The 18,253-nt window shown below is 42.9% G+C and overlaps 1 protein-coding gene across 9 annotated transcripts in view; it reads right to left on the bottom strand.

Moving 5' to 3' along the window:
- The window catches only part of CEP350 (centrosomal protein 350), a 56,344-nt gene extending 39,595 nt beyond the window's left edge, over window positions 1-16,749 (bottom strand). For 5 of the 9 annotated variants that reach the window (XM_015869618.2, XM_015869622.2, XM_015869625.2 and 2 more), the window contains exons 1-9: window positions 14,893-15,090; window positions 9,623-9,708; window positions 8,096-8,127; window positions 7,578-7,692; window positions 6,803-6,935; window positions 5,636-6,252; window positions 4,999-5,109; window positions 2,808-2,921; window positions 1,017-1,160 (exon numbers count right to left, since the gene is read on the bottom strand). In XM_015869618.2, the coding sequence (XP_015725104.1) occupies window positions 1,017-1,160; window positions 2,808-2,921; window positions 4,999-5,109; window positions 5,636-6,252; window positions 6,803-6,935; window positions 7,578-7,692; window positions 8,096-8,127; window positions 9,623-9,698 (1,342 nt within the window). In that variant the 5' untranslated portion in view covers window positions 9,699-9,708; window positions 14,893-15,090. Of the gene's footprint in view, window positions 1-1,016; window positions 1,161-2,807; window positions 2,922-4,998; window positions 5,110-5,635; window positions 6,253-6,802; window positions 6,936-7,577; window positions 7,693-8,095; window positions 8,128-9,622; window positions 9,709-14,075; window positions 14,603-14,892; window positions 15,091-15,170; window positions 15,290-16,633 lie in introns of those variants that run through there. The other 4 variants (XM_015869621.2, XM_015869620.2, XM_015869619.2 and 1 more) reach the window with 4 other exon arrangements.
- Window positions 16,750-18,253: the final 1,504 nt, after the last annotated feature.

Below are 18,253 nucleotides of genomic sequence, written 5' to 3'. Positions count from 1 at the left end.
GAGGAACAAGCTATACAGAAGTGATAAAAGATTGTGGAGAGTGATGCAATCATCGTGAAAATGGAAACAAACACTTAAAATAACAGAAAGGATTTTATTAGAGTCTTCTTTTATCTTGCACATGAAGATTTCCTCACTACGTGCAACTCTGCACACTTTTAGACAGTCCTAGACATCTTTCCCAGTTAAACCGAACTGGTACAATAAGCCTTCCTCTTATTCTAATGGCTGTGAAGCACATATAACCAAACAATTCCACTGATTTTAATTCAGTATTCTGGGGAAATTTCCTTTGCTTTGCAGCAAAACATCCGCTTTCTCACCTCAACTGCAATTCTCCAGTGTGACATTACCTATGCAGATCTCACTATAAATATGCTTATGTTTCAGATATTCAGTGTCATAGCCTGAATTCAACAGCCTCTGCTTACACTGAGCTCACACCCCTTATACTCTTACAGCCTTGTCACCTCAGAGGCATAACCAGCAAAACATTTACCACCTTCCCTTATTTAACCTGTCTGAATTTCAGACAAATTCTGAAAAGGGCTGGTGGAAGAAAAAATGAAGACTAACAACGACCACAGATGACATTATATTCTACCTGTAAGAGCTAAAATTACTGTAGAAAGATAAATGTCCAACCATAGCTTACAAATTAGATACAGCACACTTCGAAAATTAACCTGGCGGCAGACCACTTCCAGCCATTCCTTTCCTCATTAGCCTCAACAGGCAAAGACAGAATCCAAGTGACCAGATTTTAATGTTGAAACCTTTTTCCCCTCTTTTTCAGAGCTCCTTTGCACCTTCATAGCATGGGAAGTGAGGCGATGCATCCTAACCATGGAAGTGAATTAAATTCTCTCTGTGGCTGCCTCCACGTTAAAAAAATAAGCTATTTTATTAAGAAACTGACTACACTACATCTCAGGCACCTACTTAATCCTGCAGACATGTGAAGTTATATAATAAATTAAGAACAATGAAAGGAAGTACAGTGATAAAGAACTTACCAGACTTAGCAGTTCGCTCTCGCCCCGTTCTGTCACTAGATACAGCTCTTCTGTTGTGTTCTATTTTGGGAGCTGGACCCAGTAGCTTCTTGGCTAGTTTTTGTCCCTCCCGCCAGGAGGATGCACTTATTACATAGTTTCCACCTGCGCAATAAATAACAAATAAAAGTCAAGCACCAGATGGATTTTCTGATGCATTAAAAAGAAGTATTTCTTGCAACTTTCAATCATTACCACCCTTTAATTCTGTGTAAGGGGTACAGCTGCAGTAATACACTTATAATAGCAATGGACCATGAAGACACCCAACAGCTGAATCACACAACTGTCACTGCTTCATGCCTACATGTAAAATGGTGTAAAAACTCAATATATACAGCAGAATGTTAGAGCCCTATGAAATCAGGTTAAACAAAAAAAAGGTTACACACACCTAAAACTTAAGGGCAAACATTAGATAGCAGTAAAATGCTACAGTAAGAAGAGCAGAAACAAAAAAGGCACAGTTAAGAAAGGCTCATGTATTTTTTAATATGAAGATGAATTGTTTCCTAGAAAGAACTTCAAACAGAGCTGAGGTAGGTGATGAACAAATAACAAGCAGCAAATTCACTGTCCTCTAGGTGACATTTCTGTACCACCACTGAACAAAGAGCCATTAATCTCCAAGCTCACAGTTAGCTCACATACAGACTGAGTTTATGCCATCTGCAAAGCAATCATAATGGCATTAGTATTCTTTTATCATCCTACATATAATTAAATTGTAAAAACTGGTGCTGGAATATCTCTACCTAATACTAATTAGGTTTAGTCAACTCATCTTTCTTATTACTGACATCATTCATCATTTTTAAATGATCTTAAAGCCATTTTTTGCAATTCCAGTCCTCAGCCTCTCTTTTTCTCTCCTATTCTGCTTCATACTTAGGAGAAAAATAGCAGCAAATCTATTCAGTAAGAAGTCTATAACCCACTGTTCATTTACTAACAGCCCTTCTGGCTTGCACTGTAAATTGTCCAAGTATTTCACAAACCTGTCACCACAATCCTCTTTTACAGATTCATCAGCCAAAGGGGTTCTCCTGCCTGACTCGCTGTTCTCAATTACTTCTGTGTGCATTTAAAAAGGCAGTGTAAAGTCTCATCTTCCATTTCAAGTCAGCTGTTAGAACTAAAACAAGCGAATGGAACAGAACATGAGCTGTGGCTATTTATAGCCTTGGCTATGTTAAGCAATTTCTTACTATGACTGGAGGAGGCTGGATCACCATCTGTGTCACTTAGATCTGTCTCTTCCAGGGATTTGAGGACATAATCCACCCACTTTTACTCTGCTACAGAGTATACCTGATGCCACTGACACTCAAAGCAAGCTGTACTCCTCCCTCATTTGGGACTGATACAAATTTAAGTTAGCTTAGAATGTTTCTTTAAGTATGAACTGATAAGCACTGGAAGCAGAAAACTCATGCTTAATGTTAAGTATTAGCAGTCACTGTCACAGCATAACACGTGCCTGTAGCTCAATGACTAACAGCATGCACAAGTGCAAATTCATTCACAAGTTTGTTTGTGTTTTTTTTCCAATTATCCTTTTTTTTTTTTTTTAAATAGATATTCATTAACACAGTGTTTACTATCACTACATCCACTATCACTACAACTGCATTTCTGCACATCTGCAAAGGTGCTGAAAGCAACAAGATTTATCTTTTTGTTTCTTGAAAAAAAGCTCATCCATGAAGCATACACATGCAGCAGCTTTCCTTCTACATTAGGGCAAGTCACCTTGTTTGGACACTGGATTTGATGACTGCGGTAGTTTCTGAACTTTCCGCACTGGTTTGGACGCTTTTCTCTCTTTGTTTTTCTCATTAGGTTTTTCTTTCATTGTCGAACTCGCTAACAAGAGCAAAACAAAAAAGCAACAAGTGCTGTTAAGTAACATCCCACAGGATAAAACTGAACATTTACCTTAAAAAAGAGAAGCTCAGAAGCGCAATCTTACAATTGCTTACCTATGTACTAAAACACACAGAAGCCAAGTCACAGCAAAGCTGTAACAGACCTTTACAATGTCTATTTTCTATTTTAGATGTTATTTTGATAGGTAGAAACAATTCTTTACTCTCTTCTACTACAGACATTCCACTTTACAGTACTAATGTTTCACACAAATGCGTAGTTCTTTCTCTCCTGAAATACCAGGGCTGCTGTTTCCATGTTAATGCATGACATAAGATCCACTCACTGCCTCTGTGTCCAAGTGTGCAGGACAGGGTACCCATGTGCCCGACTTGCTGCAAAATTTGCTGCAGAACTCACCCAGTGATGCAGAATTATTCTGTATCACTGAAGCCCTCATTTAGAACACAACTATGTTTTAGGCTTTAGAGAAGCCAGCCACACTTAACAACAAACTTGTATTCTACCATGCTTTTACATTAGGGTAAATTGAACAAGAAAGAAAAATGGATGTGGCTTAATCACTATCTGCACTGAGTGGGCGTCCCAGCTGTCCTGGTAGAAAGCAGAAACAAGCACTGCTTAGGAACAATTGGCAGCTGTGCCTTCAGTTCCAGCAGCCCACCACAGACTTCTAGAAGCACTTTAATTCACATGCTTTGAAGATGCTTTTCTTAATCCCAGTAAAACCAGACTGTATTTATGGAACTCCACAGCCATTACTGTTTGTTCCTCTATCCAACATGAACAAAGTTTTATTACTTAGATGCCAATACTGATTTTTTTCAGTACTTAAATTCAGCTGAATTCACTGATGAAGGCCTAGAAAGGCCTAGAAAGGATCAGAGACAGATCAACAAGTGATACCAAATGGAAATTTAAGAGTCTTGTTCTGCCCTCTGTATCCTCTCCTCACCAATTCTCCATTCATATTTGAGCCTGACAAGCATAGGGAATGAAAGCAGCAAGCATCAGAAACCTCAATGACTGCAATCTCAGTGCCAGACAGCTCTTTCCCCATACCAGGAAATTGCAATTGCTTTCCACTCACTCTATTCATATTACAACAAATTTGTTCAGTGAGGCCAACTCTGAAAACAGGATTACTGGAAGTCTGGGATTCTCTGGAGATGCAAAGTTATTCTGCATGGTCTGTGCTAACGTGCACAAACCTCACTGAACAGAAGAGAAAAGCTTCTGCAGTTATTAGAAATCTTACAGCTTATTTAAGCAACAGAGAACTGTGGAGTGGTTTTGATACAAGTCATTATACACACCCAGAACTCTACATGCTGTAACTTTATTACAGAGTTAACACATGGATAGATAATCCTATGGGCTAAAAATACATTGATAGCACATATTATGTGCAGCTCCAGCATTTGATTACTTGGTATCAGCTATTGAATATAATCCTTTCAGGTCAGCAAGGAGACACGTTCCACTACAGCTGTTCTACTCATGGTATTAGAACAAAAACACAGTTGGACACACAGCCCGTTTCTTTCGTAGACAGAAGTTCACTGAAAACATGACCCAAATGCCTGTTTGTGGCAATAGAGTGAAAAAAATGAATGAAGACTGTGTCTTGGTGCCATAAATACGAAAACATAAAGCACGTGTTACAGTTTCGATTGTTTAGCAGCTTAAAAGTTGCATTGTATGTTTTACAGTAATCATCCTCACTCAGTTTTTATGCAAACACATGCAAAAGAAGACAGAAAATCAAAATATTGTTATAATGAAGCCTTTCTTCTTTGAATACCTATTTCAAGGAAAAGACATCATTTGATGCCCTTCAGTACTTATATTCTATTCTTTCTAGGAAAGAATGAGGGAGAAGGATTTTTCTTGTTAATGTTCAACAAGCTGCCCCTCCTATAAAGAGGGATACAATGTATTTAGCACTCATTGCTTTGATTTTTTGTTTCCATAGCCTTGTAGCCTTGTGACTAATAATTTTCTGCCCCTCAGAGGAGGCCCTGTTGCTTAATAAATTCAAAACGCACATCACCTGTCAACTGGAATGCCATATCTCTATACAGCTCCTGACCAACGTGAAATCCTTGCTCACGCCAGATCTTTCCAGCCGGAGCACGAAACTTAGTTTCAGCAGGATTGAAACCTGGAAGTAAACAATTGAAGAGTTTGAAATAATTGTGTAAAACGTAAATAAAGCTTTTGGGGAACATAAGGAATGAGAAATTGCCAAATAAAAGAGAAACTATTTGAATTACTAATAGTAAACCAGAAGAAAGCAATACATCAGAATGCTGCCTGCCCACAGATCAAAACCCGCAGAGTATTTAGAAAAAGCTGAAAAAGCTTTCTCAGTCAATATCGTGTTGCTAACACCTGGGAACATAAAAAAAAAAAAACCAACAATCAAAATAAACCCAAATAGTAATAATAGCAAGATTATTTTTCAAAGTAATTCATAAGAAGAGACTGAAAGATTCTAAAAGGAATTCACACTTCTTAAGATTGTTGAGAATTTCTCTTCTTTCTTGCCCAGATTTGTGATCATACCATTCTATTCCTCCTGTACTACTTGAGCACAGCAGCGAGTCATTTCCATGCTTTGATACTTAGAAGGATTGAACTTTGCTCCTTTGCTACAAGCAACTAACAGGGATTCTACACCTCCATACCTTTGTATGCTGGAGCAGCAGGCGCTGCTGTCACTTTCCTGACTTTGGCAGCAACAGTATTCTCCACGTTTGTGATCACTACAGGCTGCTCAGCAAATCCTGAGTGCTGCCCTTTGCCACCCAACTCTTCAGAACGCTCCCACTGCTTACGAATCCGCTCCTTCAGCTTCTCCAGCTTAGCATCATGCTGCTGCCGCTTCAAGATTTCCAGCCTATGAGCACTGGTACTCGTGGCAGAAGGGAAAGACAATTTCAGTTCCATGTCCTGGGATGTGCTACTCAGAGGAGCTTTAATGCTACTCCCATCTCCTCTGGAGCTGCTAGGTTTTAACTCTTCCAGCATTGGAGGTGTTGCAGCTTTAAGAAATGCCTCGCTTTTTTGCAAGGCTTCAATTGCTGGTCCGTCATTTAAATATCTAACAACAGTCTTGTCTGCAGCAGAAGAACTTGGACTTTCAAAATTTCTTCCATGGAGATCCTGTTCATCTCTGTCAAGTATCACATGGCCCATTACTTCAGTCTTCTCTTCTGTCTCACAGAAGTCCAAACAAGACAGAAATGGCTTGGCTTCCACTTGGCCAGAGCCATGATGAGGCAGAGAACTCAGTGTATCCCTGCTGTAATAAGGAAGAAAAAGTCACCATCACAAGTGCAACTGTAGGACCTTGCAAGTCAGCTATAAACATACTCATCAACTACCAGGAATGACTCGTCACCACTTCAAAGGTAAGTTCTTTTAAAACTTGAACGTGATATATTTAATAAGAAAAGTCCGAAGAAATTATATAAAGATACTATTCCAAATTTGAAGTACTTTTCTGCACTCTGTGAATAGGATTTTAATAGACTTGTGGTGCATATATCATTAGGACAAAAACATATTTCATATTTTTACTCATTTAATATTTTAACTGACAATATTTTTACTGAGGTTCAAGAGGTGAATCTCCATCATCCAAACTAGCCCCATTTCAACACGTTTCATTTTAAACTCATTCTCTGGACAAAAAAATAAGTCTGTAACTTAAAAATGAAGAAACTTGCCCAACACCACGCGACGCTTGCGGGTGGGGGGAAAAATACATTTGGGAATCACTATCAAACAATACCAGTATTAGCTTTATTTTTATTTGAGTATATTTTTAACAGTCAGTTGTTCCAGCTAACCTGTATGAAGCCAATGGTTCACGAAATTCCACCCGGCTGCTCTTTTTCACATTGCTTTCAAGGGTTGTTGCTCGAAGAGGACTGCGTGAGGATTTCTCCTTGCCTGATTTAGTTTGGCTGGAAGACCGGGAAGCTGAAACAGAAACCAGAGAACCCTTTATATATTTAACTCTCCAGAAGGAGAAAGCTCTTGGAGCTGAATGAGTAAGCAACACAGTTTTGGGGAGTTCAAGCAGCACTCCAAAAGAAAATGTAAAGTTCTCCCTTTCTTTTACTACAGTCTGATTGCAGTAACTAGGAGCATGCTTAGCAAGCGCTCCCTTTCAACACAACCCTTTCTATGATTCTATAATTTAACAAGAGACAATAATGCTTAAACATTAATTAGATGGAATTAAACCTATGTACGCTGTGTTGCCACTCAAAGTTGATCTACTACACGCACTGAAGAGTAAGTAGAGCATATACAATATAGGCATATACAATTGTTATCAAAACCCCAATAAAACAAGCTATCAAGATGAGATAAGCACTGATCACTCATAACGATAGGCAAGCCCTGTCATTCATTCTAGCCATACTGCAAATTTTAATTCCCAAGCTAAGAGAAGAAAATACTAGTTTATTCTGCACAATTAGTTTCTCATCAGTAGAGATCATTAGCAGAAGACACCCTGGACACTTGAAGGTTGGGTTGGTGGAGGAAAAGAATAAGGCTTTCCAGACTGCAGTGGCTTCACCCTGCATCGCATTCTACGCCATACATAATACATACCTTTCCTGCCTACTTTCCTGCTGGTACTACCAGAGGGCTTCTTGGCATCCATGACAGAATTAAACACAGCTGTGCTGGTGGGAGCTATTTCCAATTTGTTCTCTATATGACGTAGCTAGAATTTGAAGATTATGCATATTAAAATATTGCTTTCAAGTTTTTTCCCCACGTGTCATTTTTCCCCTCATTTTCATAAAGAATAAAAACCGTGGGCCAATAGCAACTTCACAATAGTTGTGTTGAAAAACTAGAGAGCTTTTGACCAGAAAAGTGGAAGATTATTAGGATTTGTTTAAAAAGATCATCTGAATTATGCTCTGTTATATAGATATGTTTCCATAAGTAAGCTGTTGTGAATAAATTAATGGCAATACATAATGATACAGGACTGTTCAACATGCATGCACTCCACAATCTCTTGCTTCATTTTCAACTTGTCTAACAGCAAACCACTGAACAAAGTAATATTTTCATTCCAACTATTCTAATTTGCAAAGCAGTTAAGAACGAGTACTTACAGCAGCCTTAGTCTGAGAAAGGGCAGTCCATCCTGCAGTTGGATCACGTATAGCAGAAGAAAAGAAATAAGTTACTTATTACTAAATGGAAAATAATGAAAGAAAATGCTGCTTGAGAACAATTTTCATTGGCTCGCTAATTGAGTTCTTTTAATGACTCAATTCCAGCCTGTAAATACCCTCGGTAAGAGGCTGTTATCAGCCATGATTCATCTTAACAGAGCAATAAGATATTTAATGTCAGATTTAATGAGTTCACTAAGTTACGCTGAATGCATTACAAGACTTGAAACCAGATCTACCACACATTATAGAAGATAACAAAGCCAGTTATCTACCCCAATACAAATATCTTAGATGAAGTAATGTTCATGAAGAGCAAAGCACAAGGCACTAATCAACTTCAGCCTTTTAATCCAAATAGCATGAGCTCTGCACAAAGCCCATGTCAGCAGGATACAGCAGTGCTTTCCTCTACAATTATTTACTTCTTCAGTTCACTTCTTTCTTTAAGAAATTATATATATATATAATTAAATGTGTGTGTGTGTGTGTGTGTTTGTATATATATATGTGTAATTACTTACAAACACAACGTCCAAAAACTTTAAGTGGATCAGAGCCATGGAGGACAGAAGTATTAAGAAATCTTAAATATATATACATTTTCCTTACAGTAAAAAAGCTGCTGATACCATCTAGGGCAAGATAAAACGATGCTAAGGAACAGGAGGGATAAGAAAGTAAGACAAAAATGACTGCTCTGCCTTTGAGAGATGGTGTTTCATGTCTACAGAGCCCCTCAGTTTCATAATGTACATAACTTGAAAAGAAACTGAATGTATCACAGGAGACAATCAATAATAATGTCCTCTTGTAGATAAAATATTCATCTGTACCTACTTTGAAATTTCTGGAGTCCAGTTTGGTCACAGTGAGGATCATATGCCTGATTGTGAACCACAGACTTAGCATGTGACTCAGCTGCTCTACCAGATGAGAGCCTTCTTCCTCTTAGGGATGTAATATACTTTTTTTTCCCCCCCCCTTTCAATTACAGACAAAATCACAACAGTAAAAGGTTCATTGGATTCCTCCAGCTCTAGGCAACTTAAGTGCTGCCAGGGATGATCTACTGCTTCTACTCAACAGTCTGCAGCTCTTCACCGCTTTGGAACTGAGCTAGAGGCAAGAGTAACTGCTTATCAGATGCTTCTTTCAGGAGCGTACAGTTCCCAACCTCTGTTCCTGCACTGTTCCCCCTCTACAACATTGGAAAAATAAATCTGTCTCTATGCCATCTTGGCAGCCACACCACAGGCTGGCAATTCCCAGCGCAGATCAGCAAATACTCTGCAGATCACAGTACCAAACTGCTACCTCTGCAGAAAATAAGTCATATAATACATGGTCTTAGCTCCCACAGTGAGGCAGAAGAATGCTGTCTATAAAAGCTCCATGAAGTTTCAAAGAAGCCATGATAAAAGACTTTTTACAGCAAAGAAATACAGTAGAGAGAGTCCATACCTCCAGTCGAATCCTTGGCTTGGTTATGCCTCAGATTCTGCTGAGGCACCTCACTGGACTTGTTGGTCCACATCATGTCAATTTATCTACAAAAAAATACATATAATCACATAAAAATTAAATAAATTGCATGCTAAAGGTAGTAAGACCTTGATCACTGGGATGAAATCACCATCATCAGGCTTGTAGCACCAAGAGAAACATGACAAAACACACTCAGTATATACATTTAGCATAAGAGAACTTGCAACCGTTTCTTAAGGGAACTCATTAACCCTCTCCAAGTAATTACTTGAGATTTACACTTATCCACTGAGTTACCAACATATACAGTGGATCTCAATCTGGGACTAGAATTGTCATCTCTATCAACACAGATATATACAGCTTCTTTTATGATGCCCTTGAAAACACAGTGTAGTGATATTCTCTATCTATTCCTAGATTATTTTAAGAAGATCAGGCTGAAAAAAGAAAAGAAGCATGAAACTATTTGTTCTTGTTGGCAACCCAGAACCTGAGTGGAGCAGATCACAAGTCAGACTGAAACAGTAAGCCCAATTTTAATATCAAATAGATATTAAACAAGCACTGGTTTCCACTCATAACGCCATGTGTAAGTGTAAAGGCTGGCTTTCCAGGTGTCCCCATCCCGTCCTTTTGGAAGGAGGGGAAGAATTCAGCAGCTTTTCAAATCCACCAATGATGCTGACTTCCACCAACCTCTGAATTCCTAGAATAACTTCTTCCTATTGCTACAGCTCACATGAGTAAGCAGCGCCCTCTGAAAAACAAGTATTTGTTTAAGTTAATAGCCTGGCTCTGCAAGAAGTTACACCAGAGGAGAAGCAGCGGTGGAGTGGGGGAGAAAAGAAAGAAAAAGTAAATCAAGATACAGTTGCTAAGTCTATTGATAGGATTTACACAGAGGTGAATGGATCGGTTTGGCACTAAAACACACTGATGTGAATAGTGACCATAGAATATCACTAGGTTAGAATGTGATGCAAAGGATGTGTCTCAACATTCCAAGAGCAATTTTAAGAATAAACACATTGTAAGAATTGCTTCAAAAACTGAATGGTCCATCCCCATTTAGCACACAAAGCTGGATGAAGCAGGGGATAAACAGCAGCTCAACAACTGAAATTCCAAAGACCTTCTGGATGCCAAAGGTTATCTGCAGCCTGGATAAGGCCATGGAAAAAACTGGAAGGCTGCAGATTCAGCAAAGCTGATCTGGTGGTGTGATGGTTCCCAAGCAGGCACACAGCCTGCCTGGGCTCACCAAACACTGGTTGTCAAGCCTTGGGTGGATGGCTAAGACACAAACGTGTTCTGATGTTCCAAGCCTACATCACGTGCCTATCTTGTTTTTTACCCATTTGTCCAAAAAAGAAAAAGGTACGTACCAAAAGGTGCAGCAGAACTGCTGTAGATGAGTGCATTAAGGGGAAACTAGCAAGAAAAGCTAACTCCTGCAAGAAAATGAAGAGAAAACACAACTATCTTCCACACACAATTCCTATGGGCACAATAAGGCAATGAATGAGCAGCAAAAAGGAAGAAAAGAAATGGGGACAGTGGTTTTGTTGTTCAGTTTTCCAAGAGTGCTCAATATGATTTTTTTCCTTGGTAGCACAACCAAGAGCAAAGGAAGGAAGAAACTGAGAAAACACTGAAACAAGGAAACGGGAAAGGAAACTGCATCATATGGATTCAGAGAAGGAAGAGTGTATGAGCAAGAGACTGACCACTGCTCTCATTAGAAGTCAGTAATCACAAGAAAAACACCCACAGTATGTAGAGCCAATGATATCCCCCAGGACTTTGCTTCTTACATAAACACAAGGGTGCCAAAGGAAATCAAATCGCACCGCAGTAAAGATGAAGGCTTGTAAAAGGAAGGAGGGAAACAGGTGATTCATACGGACTTCTGTTTAACCCATGAAGTGAGAACTTCTGTTCCAGGCTGGAAATACAAGGCCAGCACTTTGCACAGCTTGGCTACCATAAAGCAGCAGCGCCAGCAAGAGCCATCCTCCCCTTGCTCTAAATCTTTGTCATAGAATCCTTAGAGTTGGAAGAGACCTTTAAAGGCCATCTAGCCCATTTCCCCTGCACTAAACAGGGACACCACAGCTCCATCAGGTGGCCCAGGGGCTGATCCAGCCTCACCTTGAAAGTCTCTAAGATGCACTTGAACTCCTGCCTGCACACCCACAGCTTTGTGCTGCTGCCAGAACAGACACTCACAGGTGGTCAGACCTTGTCAAACAAACTCATTTTCTGAGCAAGGCTGCTGAAAGCGGTGGAATTTCTATTTAAAGGTGCCAGAAACGCTTTCCATGACTCCTTAAATGCCACACAGTACAATTTCTAACGATATGCTCGAGTTCAGAATACATCCAGCCACTCCATTTTCTGGATTCTGAGCTTTTACCATATTGCATTATTCCAAATAAACAAGTTGGGGGTTATTTGAGTCGTGCCTAATGATGAAGTCCCTGGCTTCTAACAACCCCAGTGCCTGCACAGGTAGCTCTGCCTGCTATTGTGTTCAAGCAGCTGCTATTGCTATGACTCAGAACTGGTTTACTGGTCCACACTGCTGTGGGCCCCACTGAGTAAGGCTGTATGTGAGACAACAGGTAATTATGTGAGGCTGATGCATAAAAATGCTGAAAGTAACCAACAAGGCACAACTGTTAGCTGCTCTGAATGAGTAATGTTGTAGGTAATACTGTTCAGTCTTGCTGTGCAAGCAGTAAATATACCAGAAGATCTTGTGTTCTGGTTGTTAAGAAAATACAAACTATAAACCAAAAGGATTCATTTATGTATCTATGTATGTGTGACTTTTGGTCTGTCTTAAGCTAGAAAAGAGAGCAACCAAAATACTCCATGAAACACTACTGAATGTCCCCCCTGTCCAGGTATAAGCTGAGGACGAATATTTGCAAGTCAACTTGCAAAAGTGTCCCTGCTTCATCATAAACAATGCAAAAGCAATGGCTGGAGCTAAAAACTAAATTAGTGGCTTAGCCAAAAGTAAAATGCATCAAATGTCTTACTCTGCTGCATCACATCCTAGGAGGTACTCGGAGGAAATCTATTGAGATGAACGTTGTGACAGCTCATGTAACTCCATTCATTGTTGGGGAAGAAATCGGAGTACAAAGGCACAGACAATGGAGCCATTTATTAAGGAGATGCACACGAGCATTTCCCCATCCATTCAGGGTTCTGGATTGCCTTTGACTATGAAGATGTTTGCATTTGTGACAGAGAAGAAAATCATTCAGCAGAATAAGCCTGGGTCCTTCAGCAAGTCCTGCCTTGGAAAGGCCAGTAACCAGTAGAGACTGGTACCAGGACCCTGCTGAGAAGACTAAGCCCCTCTCTAACTGATTCATTCATGTATTTGCTCCATTCTTCCTTCAGTGTATCACCAAAGGTTTCTCAGCTAAGCATAAAAGGAATTCTCTTCTCAACAGAGCAGTCCATTAAAGCCTATTACATCATTAGCACAATGATACACATATCTTTTCCAGGCACTTACAGATCATTTTTACATTCAGACATTCCAACCCAGCCACGTGCCTGAGATACTAGGAAAGTTTTCTCTCTCCACTCAACTTCTCCCACCATAATTACACTGCCATGCTGGTTCTCACTACCACCACCTCTACTGAATAGCACAAACTACATTCCTCAGTACACTGCTAGCACTTCTTAAACAATGCTGTACTGATAAAGAGAAGTCCTATTCTTACCTTGCAGATCTATGTGCATTAACTCCAGACTTCAGCTGGTACCAAACACATGGCTAATGTAAAAGAGTAACGGGACTACAGCCTCAACTGAGCACTCAAATCCAAGCAGAATCACCACGTCAACAGCTTGATGCTCAGCTGTCAAACAATGAGTACCCACCCCAATAGAAACCAGCAGGGCACCTGGGAGAGGAGTGCAAGAAAAAGCCCAAAACACATCACAGCTGAGCCATCACAAGTTAGTTCTTCACAGTTGCAATTCCAATAACTCCTATCCACTTACTTAGTTCTCAATGGACACTTTTACTGCGGTGGCACAAATCACAAGGCTTGAAAGATGCTGTCCACATCGGGATGGTTTACATCCATAAAGTCTTGACAGCACTACAGCAACAAAACAGAGCTACACACCAACTCAGTTTGTGCAAACATGATTTAGAAGTTACACATCACAACCTGCCACACCTACAGGCCGTACAAGACCTGAACCCACAGCACAGCAGCTCCCACAGCACCCCGGCCCCCTGCAGAAACCTGTCACTGCTGCACGAATTCACTTGCTGTACACAGCGGGTGCAGCACACCTTTGTTCAAGGGAGTTACATGCAGAAACTGAAGCCTTCAACAGTGTCAGCGTGGCCACACCCTCAGTTGTATTTAATTATCTAAAGTGTTACCTAATGAAGCTGCTGTAGCAACCGGAGCGATGAGGAGCAGTGAGCACATCAGCCTGGACTCCTTTAAACTCCTGTAATGTCTCCAGCGCGCGTTGTAGACAGTTCTGTGCTGTGTTTTCGGTAGCACCGGACTCCTGGGGCAGCTTCCAGGTGTCCGTTGGGCAGCCCCATGAAGCAATGACCCAACACGGGGCTGACCGGTGAGGCTGTGAAGCGACGGGGCACCGGAGAGTGTACTTAGCAGCACAGCTATCCCACACCGGGAGCTCCGAGGGCAGGAGTGCGATGTGCCAAGAAACGCCCGGTTGCCGTGATACGGCTTACAGCCCAACTATGCACACCGACAGCGGGCCTTAAAGCTCAGAAAACCATATCCACTGTGTTCAAAGCCCCAGTCACAGCAGCACAAAGCCCCGCACGCCCAGCTGAGCGGCACAAGGCGGTGGCAGCTCGCTGCTGCAGCTGTCAGCCGGGGACGGAGCCGGCGCCGGGCACGGGGCGCCCTGAGAGCTGCTCAATAACGCTGCTCAATAACGCTGCTTAGTAACGCTGCTCAGCCCGTCACAGACAGGCCGAACGCGGGCAGGGGCTGTCGGCCGCTCCACGGCTCTGGAGGGAGCCCCGCGGCCGCTATTTCCCCATATATACACGGCGACAACCGGCGGCGCTACACGGCCCCGCCCCGCCCGTTCCCCCGCCGGCCCGGCTCCATCAACGCAGGAGGCCCGAAGGAGCCCGGCCCGCTGACAGCCCGGCCCCGCAGCGGGACGCAGCCGGCGACGCCGCCGGGCCTGGGCCGCTCCCGACGCCCGCTCACCTGGTGGCAGCGGTTCCTCGCCGTGCACCGCCCGTGTCCCGGGACATCCCGCGAAAGCACAGAGTAAAACGTGCGCCCGGAGCTCGGCTCCGCAACCCGCCGCCGCGCGCTCCGTCAGCGGCGTCAGCCCGCCGCCATTACCGGCCAACGACTGACACGGAACGGCGGCGGCGGCGGCGCGGGGCAGGGCGGGAGCGCGCGGCTAAGTCTCGCGAGAACCGGTTAGCCGCGACCTCCCCAACATGGCGGCGGCCGGCAGGGCGCGCGCCGCTCCTCACCTCGGCGCCATGTTGTTTGTGGTGTGGCGCGTCCTACCCGTGCCGCTCCCGGCTCGTAGCTCCGCTCCTACCTCGGCTGGAGCCCGGGCCGAGGCTGAGGAAGGGCTGAGGGCGGTGCCGGCTCGGCGCTGCTGCTTTCATGGTGCTCGCAGGGCCCACGCCTGGCCCGGGGCGGGACGGCGGCCGGCTGCGGGCGGGGCGGCCCGGCCCTGTCATGGAGCCGCCGTGCCCTCAGCGCTCCCTCACAGCGCGTCCTGCTCCAGCCGGGCCGACCCGCTGGTTCAGCCCTCATGTGCATGAAAGCAGCTCCCAACGCCCTGCTTCCAAATGGAACAGTTAACCCGCCTTTCCAATCTAGCTCTCAGATGTTACACCGGCTGCAGCACAATGATTTCCATTGGAGAAGGCGAGTCATTAGAATAGGGGTGGAAAAAAAAAAAAAAAAAGCCAATTATTCCTCCGGTTAATTTAGGAACTCCTTGAGGGCCTGTCTGCAGCCTGGCCAGACTCTGGTTTCCAGTAATTAGCGTGATGGTTTGATTACAGGTGCCAAATGTCTTGGGGGAGCACGGGGGTGGAGTGCTATCTGCCATAGAGCCCCTAAAGCAGCGCTGAAATCACTGGAGCTTTCTGCTTGCTTTTCCTTTGGGATTAAAGTATTGTTACATAACCCCCTCTTGTGAATGGAGTTCTGCATATAAATAACCCCAGGATGGGAACAACATGGGAAAGCAGCCTGAACTCTGAGACCATTGCAGCTGCAGAGCTTAAGCGACTCAGAACTTCATCATGTCACAATTACAGGGTACTCATCAAGCCTTAATTTGGCTCCTTTACATACACAGTCTAATTACAGAGTGTGTTTTCCAGAGTAAGCATGCCTCCTTTGAAACAAGAGGTAAGCTTGAGATGGCATTGGAAAATGCTATTTGGTTGGGTTGAGGAAAAAATAATAGGACACCAAGACATGCACAGCTCTGATGGGAAAAAGTGGTAGGGAGTGCCTTGTTCCTTCCCAAGTCCTAAAGAACAAACCTGCACCTTCCAAATGCAAGCAAAGGCTGTTAGTAATAATGACAACATCAGTCAATGCAGGCAATATTACTGCAGCATATGAGAGCCTTGATCACAGAGAAAGGCAGATTACATTATTCCATTCCCCATCATCACCTGGTGTTTGCTTAAATTCGGTCATTAATATTGCTGCCTTGGCAGCCTGGTTAAATTATTCAGCACTTTTGTAATGCGTTACCTTTTTAATTATGCTTTTAACCATAGCTTCTCGTTTCTGCTTGCAAGCAGTTTGTCTTGTTTCAGGTACGTGGGGAATCACACTGAAATTTTCTCAAGCATGAAAATCACTTCTCAGCCAGTCAGAATTATAAGAAACAAGGGAGAAATTGACAGCAAACTCAGTTCCCTCGTGAAATTCTCTTAAGATTAGAAATAAGGAGACTGTTTACCTGCAAACAGCCGGGAGAAAAGGAAGGACTCTCATCCCAATTCAGTTTGATGAACTGCTTGTTACACTGCGAAGCAATGGAGACACCGCTGCAAGCACTCCCCAGGCACTGGAAGCGGTGGATGGATACAGTAAGTCAGGGCTAAACAGCCACAATCTCATCTTACACTAACTTCATTATTGCAGCTTTAAGAGAGAGGTTTGGAAAGTTTTCCACTCCATACTAACTCTTGCACACCCCTTCTAAAATTAGAAAGGGGCAGCTGGCTATTGCAGCCAAAAGAGCTGCTAAATCCCCCAACCCCCCCCAGCCTCCCTCCCCACTTTCTTTGACTGGTGTGGCTCCCAAGAGCCAGAGAGGAATTTGGGGCAGGGTGCTTCCACCTGTTGAACGTGGTATGAGGTCGTCCAGGCTTTCCATTATAAATCCAACTGTCAGTCACTGACAATAAAACAGGACACAGGACAGCTGTGAGGAATACAAAAACACCACCCCCACACCCCCCCCCCACACACACTGTTGTGCACCTCTAAAGCCAGGCTTTTTTTCCAAGTACATAACAGCCATTGCATATAACTCTGCTCTGTACAGCAAATACTTGTATATCTACCTTAATGGGGAGCTCACCTTGCCTTCTGCACCCAATCTGAGCTGATTTGATCACCAGTTCTAAACAAACATATAATGCAAAAAAAAAAAGAATATTGAATCCATATTTTTTCCCCCTAATTTGTGGAGAAAAATCATTCAGAACTCCTCAATGCAGTGCAACTGAAAGCAGGGCGTGAGAGACAAGTTAACAACGGATGAGGCAGTGCATTGCTCCAAGTCCCTTTTAAATAGCGCACTGCTAAATGCAAAACAGGTATTGCCTTCCTCAAGGTGCACAAAGGCAACAGCAAGAGTTGCAGAAAAGGGCCCATATTCCACTTTCTCTATGCCCTGGCTGCCTGCAGGGCACTTTCACCACCTCCCTGGCATTTGTCTGCTTGCAACAGGAGCAGTTTGCACTGAGATAACAACCTCACTGGGGCAAAATCAAGTTTCCTTGTGCTTCACTCCCATTTTCCAATCCAACTGGCAGCATTCTGAAGCATGTTTGCAAGTTGGTTTGACAGGTCCTGCTCGTCTAGAACCACATTTTGCCCAAAGTTTATATACTCTGGGTCCAGAGAACAAGAATCATCCCCTTTTCAGCCTTAAGTCTAGACCTAGTCTCTGCTGTCTATAACCACATCTTCGCTATCACAGTCTATTTAATTTGCTGTTGACAATTAGGCACAGGCAGCTTCAGAAATGAGATTTCTCTGGAAGAAGCTGAAGTATTTTGTTAATTCAAAAACATTAACAGGCTCCGTTTGCTGTAGGCAATGAAATAACAAGACAAGGAGGGTAATAATCAGCTGCCTGCAAGCAACAGCCATACTACCCTTCACCTCTGGCTGAGGAGGAGTTACTTAACAAGATCAGCATTAAATACCTATGGATACTTGATAAGCGCCTTTAAAGGACAAAGCCACAAACAGGACCTACTTCTTCAGCAGCAGGAAAGGACTTTAATTCCAGCCCTTCCCACTCCTCCAGAATGGGCTTTGTTTAGCATTTTGCTTTTAATTTCTT

The sequence above is a fragment of the Coturnix japonica genome, chromosome 8 (assembly GCF_001577835.2).
Source record: "Coturnix japonica isolate 7356 chromosome 8, Coturnix japonica 2.1, whole genome shotgun sequence".
Taxonomy (NCBI): domain Eukaryota; kingdom Metazoa; phylum Chordata; class Aves; order Galliformes; family Phasianidae; genus Coturnix; species Coturnix japonica.
The sequence above is the reverse complement of the archived record's forward strand: the minus strand, read 5'-3'. Positions and strand labels throughout refer to the sequence as shown.